Genomic DNA, 7611 nt, shown 5'->3' on the forward strand with positions numbered 1-7611 from the left:
CACAACTCCTTCTTGGCCCTTCCGGTCTCAAGGAACTGCTTTTCCTCAATGTATTGTCGAAGGCTTTCACGGCCGGAGAACGATGGTTGTTGTGGGTTTTCCGGGCTGTATTGCCGTGGTCTTGGCATTGTAGTTCCTGACGTTTCGCCAGCAGCTGTGGCTGGCATCTTCAGAGGTGCTACACCTCTGAAGATGCCAGCCACAGCTGCTGGCGAAACGTCAGGAACTACAATGCCAAGACCACGGCAATACAGCCCGGAAAACCCACAACAACCATTGCTTTTCCTCAGTTTACACGCAAAGTATATGAGGCATTCATCATAGAGACGTAAAGGCATGGAGCGACCGCCACCGTGAGTAATTACTGAGTCAGGGAAGTTATCCATGCTTACCGGAAACTCTGCTCTAGCATCGCGAAGCGTGGTCCGTTAAGACGTCATTTCCGCTCTTGCGCTTTTGGTTCCTAAACGGCCGGAAAAGGGTAATCCCGCGGCGTGCTCTGGGCGGAGCCTCTTTTCCGTGAGGCCGCCGAGAAGCAGCCATGACGGAGCCGAAGGTGCTGCCGGCTTGTCGGGCCTTACATTGGGTTTTGCGCGGTAGCGGGGAGGCCGGTGCAGGGGAGGCCTCGGGCAAGGGCTTCCCTCGCCTTCCCCTTCCTTGGTTGGGGGGGGGAGAAGGAGGGGCGAGTCGGACCCCGGCTATTTCCCACGTGGCCTAATCTTGAGTTAGGGCCCAAGCAAAATAGCCGGAGTGCCTCTGAGTACGTGCAGAGTGTTTTCCCCTTTCCACTGGTTAGCTTGTGGGACCTGGGGCATGCACGCCAGGGGATGCGATGGCAGAGAGCAGAGGTGGAAGTTGGCCATGGCTAAATGGGCATTCCTTATTTAGAGGTAGCGGCCCCCGATACTAGACCTTTGGGACAAGGGGAGGCATTTTTTGCTGTGCTGAAAGGTGTTCTGGTTATAGCTGGTCAACCAGTGAGTGAAATAGGATGCTGGGCCATTGGTTTGATCAAGCGTGGGGGTATGTAATAATAACACCTGCGCTTATATGCCACTCTTTTAAACAGGTTAGTGCCCCACTCAGACTGTGAAAAAGTCAGTGTTATCCCTTCAATACAAATAGGGCTGAGAGGAGTAGCTTACCCCAGGCCACCTGCAGAGCTTATGGCAGTAGTGAGATTTGAACCAGCAGACTGCTGATTCACAGCCCAAACACTGGATTTGCCATTTCATACTGCAAATGGAGAATAACATTTGATGTTAAAACTAATTGGTGCGTATAAAACCAGCGCAGCAAGCAAAGAGGGGAATGGTAGGAGCTTTCTGTTTCTTTGCTACCTGTGTTTTAATGTGAAGGAATGTTCAAAGTTGGAATCCACCACCAGCATTCTCAGGTATCATTCTACCTTATTTGGGCTGCATACCTCATTCTAATTGCACTTACATGTGTGTATGAAGCAGCTTGCACAGTAGACTATGAATGGTGGCTAAATCCATGAAAACCTGTGTGTGTTTAAAAGGAAAACACACCTTGATGCTTAATTGGGGAACCATTTTTACGTAAGACTTAAAATTACCAAGAGCTGTATAAAGTAGGAAAAGAAAGCCAAAAAAAGTAGTAAAACCTAGGGTGGTATTTCAATTTTTCCTCCAAGGCATTTTTTTTCTTGTAAGGCATGTAGCCATCCAGGTGGTTCTAGCAATCTTAAGCAAACACATTTTTTTCTTTAAAATGGTGATTTCTGCCAATTCCTCTTGCTGCATCACACTGAGGCACCCCCCAAAATTTTGTGACATGCAGCAGGTCTGCAATAAAAGTGTTTGAAATGTGGTTGGTTACAGGATATGTTCATCTGTCTCCAGAAAGCTTGCAATAAATACGTTTGTAATAGGCGAACTGGGGTGGGGGGCTGACTTCCAAAGTTGGGGCAGTAGCCAAGAAAAGGGCTGCACTTGTTCCTGACAGATGCACCTGTGATTATGTGGGTTCCTCCCATAGAGACCCCTTGACTGATCTCAGTGCAAGAGCATGTGCATACAGTTGACCTTATAAACTCTGCACTTTTTTTATTGCTGCATGTAACAACCTCTATTCTAGCAGTGCCCCCTCCACCTGCTGAGAATGCCTTCAGAGATTCCCTCTTAGGCCTTGATTTAAATCCCTCCTTTCTCTCACTTTCTCCAGGTTTTGGTGATTGATGGACGTGGCCACCTTTTGGGTCGTCTGGCAGCCATTGTAGCTAAGCAAGTCTTGCTGGGTAAGATTCAATCTTGAGTAAAAGAGAGGTATTTCTTACCTTGACAGATGGAGAGTTAAAACTTTGTGTTGAGAGGGCAGCAGAGATCCAACAGGAGGAAGCTGCTTGTTCTTCCAGTGTAGTTTGTTCGGTTAGTCTACAAGGATACTGTTCTTTGTATGCTGCACTTTTAAGATTCACTCATTCCCATTTAACCAGCATTCATCACACCTTTTTCTGGCATTGCAGAAGGAATGGGATTTGGGAAGCTGGTGCCTTATCAAAAGTTAGAGTTCTGAATCTTGAAAGTACTCACCCCTTGGACTGGTGCTGCTACCATTTTACGGATTTTGCCACAGCCTCCTGATTGTTTGTGCTCTCAGCACAAGCTGCCCTGTCTTTTGACAGAATGCTGCTATGTTGTAAGTCAGACTGTTGTTTTTTCTAGCTCTACACCAGTGGTCTTCAACCTTTGGAGGTCCAGTACCCATTGAACTGCAGGCACATGATAGGAAGTCACATGACATCAGTATAAAATGACAGGAGTGGTTGGGATTACAGCCTCACTGATGTCAAAGCCAGGATTCCAGGCAGTAGCCCAAAAGAGCTGGCTAGCAGCAAGGCCTTCAGGAGGGGAGCTGAAAATGGCAATTGTGTAAGGGCTGGCAACCTAGTAGGTGGGGTTCTAGGTCCTATTTGAGGATCTTAGGCCATGGTCTGGTCTGTGGAAGCAAGTTTTTAAAATATCTGGCAAATTGGGTGTGCTGGGTTGAAGCTGGGATTTTATGCGTGCAAAGAATGTGGCCGTCCACTGAGTTACAGTCCCTCTGCGAAGGGGAGCCATGGGAAACCATGCTGACAGGTAAATAGTCATGCATAAGGGTTTTTTTCTGAGCCATAGTTTGGCCATCCTTGACTTTAAACATGGAATCTAGGAAGAAGGGGCTTTTGTGTGTAACGAGGTCTGGTTCTTTGCAGGTTCTAGGGCTAAGAACTGGGGAATTGAAGTTGACAGTTTGTAGGTTGCACATTTGTGTGGTTGTGTTCTTCTGCCAAAGCCTCAGTGTTGAGCCAGTGCTCTGTGATGCAGATGTTTTCTTGTCTTGCTATGAAAATAATTTGTTCTATCTCACTTTTCTTGCTGTAGGGCGCAAAGTTGTGGTCGTGCGATGTGAAGGGATCAACATCTCTGGCAACTTCTACCGCAACAAGTGTAAGATAATGGCTTCTGAATTTGCTTGTCTCTTATGTGTTAAAACTTTTTCCCTCTGGGAGGATTGTACCTTTTCCAGTTCATTTGACTGGCTGGAAATGATAAAAAGCAAGTTAATAGTCTGTTGCAGGGATGGCCAACTCCGCATTATTAGTGGTTGCTTTTATTCTCCAGGCAATGAGCCAATGCCCAGAACTGTCTGATTTCCCTCTCATAGATTGTCAGTCTCTATAACGAGTCAGCATTATTACAAAGAGCCATTTCTGGAACATGCATGAGGAATAGGCAGAACGTTTAAATGAAATACACATCGAGACAGTCGTCCCCCCCCCCCCCCCCCGTATATAAAATGGAACAGAGTGTTCCATATTTTGTTCATTGTGGGCAATTGCAGTTACCGATCTGGCTTGCCTCAGTTCAGGTTCTTGCTAGTTTCTGTGGACACAACAGAAAGTGTGTAAGGGTTGTGGAGATATTTTGTTCTTTGGGAATGGCTGGGAGCAGCCAGTGTGGTGTCTGTACCTCCAATCTCTTTTACCCACTACTTCTGAGTTGAGGAGAAGTGGTGGGTTGGTGGTCTGTGATGATGTCTTTCCACCCTTAGTTCGAGTGTCATGACCATGAGACAACTCTACATGCACTACCATCTGAGACCACCTTCACTACCATGTGGCATGTTCTACCTCTGAGCAGCCATAGTCATCCACAGTGTGCCTACCATCGTCTTGCCAGAGTGCTGTGTGCTAAGCGTTTATCAGGGTCAGGGGCCTATAAGGATCTGTGGATTGTACATTGCCCTCTAGGCCTTTTTTTGTGGCCTGCATGCCACCACATTCCAAGAAATCTATTCTAACATTGTACAAAGTAGTATAGACTTTGAAACCAGAAGGCAATCTTAATAAATTCAGCACGGTACTGTAGTTTCTCAAGCTTGCTAAAGTGATGGTTCTTGTTGGCCTCATCTAACCCTGTAATTCTTCCTGTTCTCCCAGTGAAATACCTTGCTTTCCTGCGTAAGCGTATGAACACCAACCCCTCTCGGGGCCCATACCACTTCCGTGCCCCCAGCCGAATCTTCTGGAGAACAGTGCGAGGTAAGTGTGTTCTTGCTACTATCGCCCAACGTTCTCTTTAAAATGAAGTGTATTGGGTGTACTGGCCATTTGGGATCTCCAGGGGGTATAGTGCTCAGTATATTCAAATCCATTCACTTCATCTTAGTTCCAGGCTTCTTTTCAGGGCCTATCTTCTGTACCTTACTACATGTAAGCCTGGCATTACTGACCTGTAGGTTCATCCTGAAAGGAGAGGGGTTTTTCCCAGTTGGTATCCCAAGTACAGACATATGAGCACCATTTCTCTCTCCTGGCATTTTTTTGTATACATCCGTTACTTTCTTATAGGATTCTCCCCCTTTTTTCCTGTCCTGTGGGGATTGAGGATTTCTGGCGTGTTATAGTCCTTCTAACCCCTAAATAGGGTGGTGTATCAGTTAAGTGTGTTGAACTACGGCCACACAGACCTGGGTTCTAATTCCAGCTCTTGTTAATGAAATTTGCTAGGTGATCTTGGTGCAGTCATGCTCTTGCCCTGGCCTACCTTACAGGGTCAAAGTAAATTTGGAATGGGAGAGGTGGCTCATGTTTACTGCTTTGAGCCCCATGAAGGAAAGCAGGGGATATGCATAAGGTAAATGTCCATCAGCTCCCCTCTTGTTACAGGAATGCTCCCACACAAGACCAAACGAGGTCAGGCTGCCTTGGAGAGGCTGAAGGTTTTTGATGGCATCCCCCCTCCCTATGATAAGGTAAGTGTTCTCCCTGTTGAGGGTCAGCAGAGGCTCCCTGTTCCTGTTCTGTCAGTGATGTCTTTCTTTCATACCTACATTGTTTGACTTGAGGAGTGAGAAAAAAATTCCAATGCTGAGGCAGATTTTGTACATCTCAGAATGTACCTGCATGTAATTTGGATATTGCAAATAAAACATACCCTTTCTTGCAGCGCAAGAGGATGGTGGTGCCGGCTGCCCTGAAAGTGGTCCGCCTCAAGCCCACTCGCAAGGTGTGTGCTTTATTTTTTTTGTTTCTCAGGTCCAATTAAAGGGCACTTGCTACACAAAATGCTGGCTTGCTATGATCTGATGCTGTGAAGGGTGTCTGAGGGCTTCTTTCAGTGGTGTGCACATCATTAACGTGTGGAACTTACTGCCACAGGATTTATTGATGGTTGCTAGCTTAGTTTCAGGTACGTAGTTGTGTTAGTCTGCAGTAGAACTTCAGGATTTGAGGTATCTGAAGAATGGAATTCTGATTTTTGAAAGTGTATAAGCTTAAAATCTTGTTGGTCTGTAAGATGCCACTGGACCCATCCTGCTGTTCTGCTAGCATAGATGACCTTAAGAGCAGATTAGACCTATTTATGGAGAGTTCTGTGAATGGCTGTTAGCTCTAAATGGTTAACTGGAGCCTCCATGTTCATAGATCCAGGAGAATTAGCCGTGTTGGTCTGTAGTTGCAAAATAGTAAAAAGTCCAGTAGCACCTTTAAGACTAACCAACTTTATTGAAGCATAAGCTTTCGAGAAACACAACTGTGTTAGTCAGATGACATATTCATAGACGGCACGCCTTCTGAATGTCAGTTATGGGGGACAGCAGTGTGGGGCAGCTTTGTCCTCAGTGCCCTTACGGACCTTTCAGGGCACCTGGTTGGTCCCAGTGGGAAACAGGAAGGATACTGCACTTGATGGACCTTGGGACCTCTGACCCAATAGGGCTTTGAGTATTTGACTAGAATGATAGACTGGGATCTGACTAGGTATAAGGCATAATTGGAAACCTTGTTTCCTACTTTTGTATGGTGCCAAGAAATGTTTTATCTCTACTGATCAGTTACAGTATGACTCGTCCTGTGACTTCTTGACTGGTTCCTTTTTGGTGCACCTGGAGCTTGAAAATCACTTCGGTCTACTGGGCATAGGCATGCTGTGCACTTGCTGGCAAGACAGCTGTGCTTTGCACATTCACTGTCTATCACATTCAAGGCTCAGGGGCAAGTCTGTGATGATGACACACCACCTTTTGTTCGAGTCTCAAGACCATGAGACGACAACCCCTCATGCACTACCATCTGAGACTGCCCCTTCATAGTACAGATGTGCTTGTGGGGAGGGAGACGGCGCCCTGGGTTTGGGGGCAGGAACCAGGTCTGGTGCGAGGACATGAAAGGCTGCTAACGGAACTTAGCTCTGCAAGGAGTAGTGGTCTTACGAGTTACCATGCCAAGGGCTTGGGTACTGGACTGGGGTGAGTATGGGTGGGCATTTATTGCCTGGAAGGTGGAGAGTGTCCTCTCTCGAGGAGTGTAGAAATCTCTTGGATAGGAGCGGAGTTGAGCTGAATCAAGAACCAAGTTTTCTGCTTTTCAGCAAAGGGTTCATGGGAAAGCAAGCTACCATCTTTGCCAGGCTGGGCAGTGGTGTTGGATGTGAGACCAGGATGGTGCAGGGTTGGAGGGTTGAAGTAAATAATTCTAAGTCCTAAACTGAGGCTTCTCTTGTCTGCCCTTCAGTTTGCTTATCTGGGCCGCCTTGCACATGAGGTTGGCTGGAAGTACCAGGCCATCACAGCTACCCTGGAGGAGAAACGTAAGGAGAAGGCCAAGCTCCACTACACCAGGAAGAAGCAGCTGATGGTGAGTTACCCAGAGTTGTCAGTGGGGAGGCTCTGGATTTTGTGTGTTAGAAAAGAGAGCGAAACTCAAGCCTCTGAAAGTGCATGAGTCTGGTCAGCCACAGCATTTATCTACAGGTGTATGATCAGCAGATCTCAGGATGCTGCAGGCATCCTAAATAGATCACTTGTAAGACCATTTCCTTTGTCCTATAAAACGCTGAGCCAGCTGTGTTATGTAGTGTTCTAACATGTTTCATGAGCATTTTGGCATGCCAAAATCCATTCCTGAACTTCTTCCTCTTTCTCCTCGTAGAAACTCCGAAAGCAGGCAGAGAAAAACGTGGAGAGCAAGATCGCGAAGTACACAGACGTCCTGAAGCAGTATGGCATCCTGGTTTAAATAGCATCCAGGCTTGTTTGACAATAAAAAAAAAGTTTACAGTCTCTTGATTTTTTTTTCCATTGGGGAAATTCCACCTAAACTCT

General features: G+C 46.6%; 1 protein-coding gene and 3 non-coding genes across 4 annotated transcripts; all 4 read left to right on the forward strand.

The window, feature by feature from the left end:
* Nucleotides 1-458: 458 nt before the first annotated feature.
* Nucleotides 459-7569, forward strand: RPL13A (ribosomal protein L13a). Its single transcript, XM_054995548.1, has 8 exons — nt 459-556; nt 2188-2260; nt 3387-3452; nt 4445-4546; nt 5174-5259; nt 5454-5513; nt 7022-7144; nt 7439-7569. The coding sequence occupies exons 1-8, from the start codon at nt 542-544 to the stop codon at nt 7523-7525; spliced, it is 612 nt and encodes a 203-aa protein (XP_054851523.1). The 5' UTR covers nt 459-541; the 3' UTR covers nt 7526-7569.
* On the forward strand, nt 4026-4109 carry LOC129340753 (small nucleolar RNA Z195/SNORD33/SNORD32 family). The gene has a single exon (XR_008598056.1). It is a non-coding gene; the product is annotated as a small nucleolar RNA Z195/SNORD33/SNORD32 family (small nucleolar RNA).
* LOC129340755 (small nucleolar RNA SNORD34) lies at nt 5306-5385 on the forward strand. The gene has a single exon (XR_008598058.1). It is a non-coding gene; the product is annotated as a small nucleolar RNA SNORD34 (small nucleolar RNA).
* LOC129340754 (small nucleolar RNA Z195/SNORD33/SNORD32 family) lies at nt 6504-6590 on the forward strand. The gene has a single exon (XR_008598057.1). It is a non-coding gene; the product is annotated as a small nucleolar RNA Z195/SNORD33/SNORD32 family (small nucleolar RNA).
* Nucleotides 7570-7611: the final 42 nt, after the last annotated feature.

This window comes from Eublepharis macularius, chromosome 12 (assembly GCF_028583425.1).
Source record: "Eublepharis macularius isolate TG4126 chromosome 12, MPM_Emac_v1.0, whole genome shotgun sequence".
Lineage (NCBI taxonomy): Eukaryota > Metazoa > Chordata > Lepidosauria > Squamata > Eublepharidae > Eublepharis > Eublepharis macularius.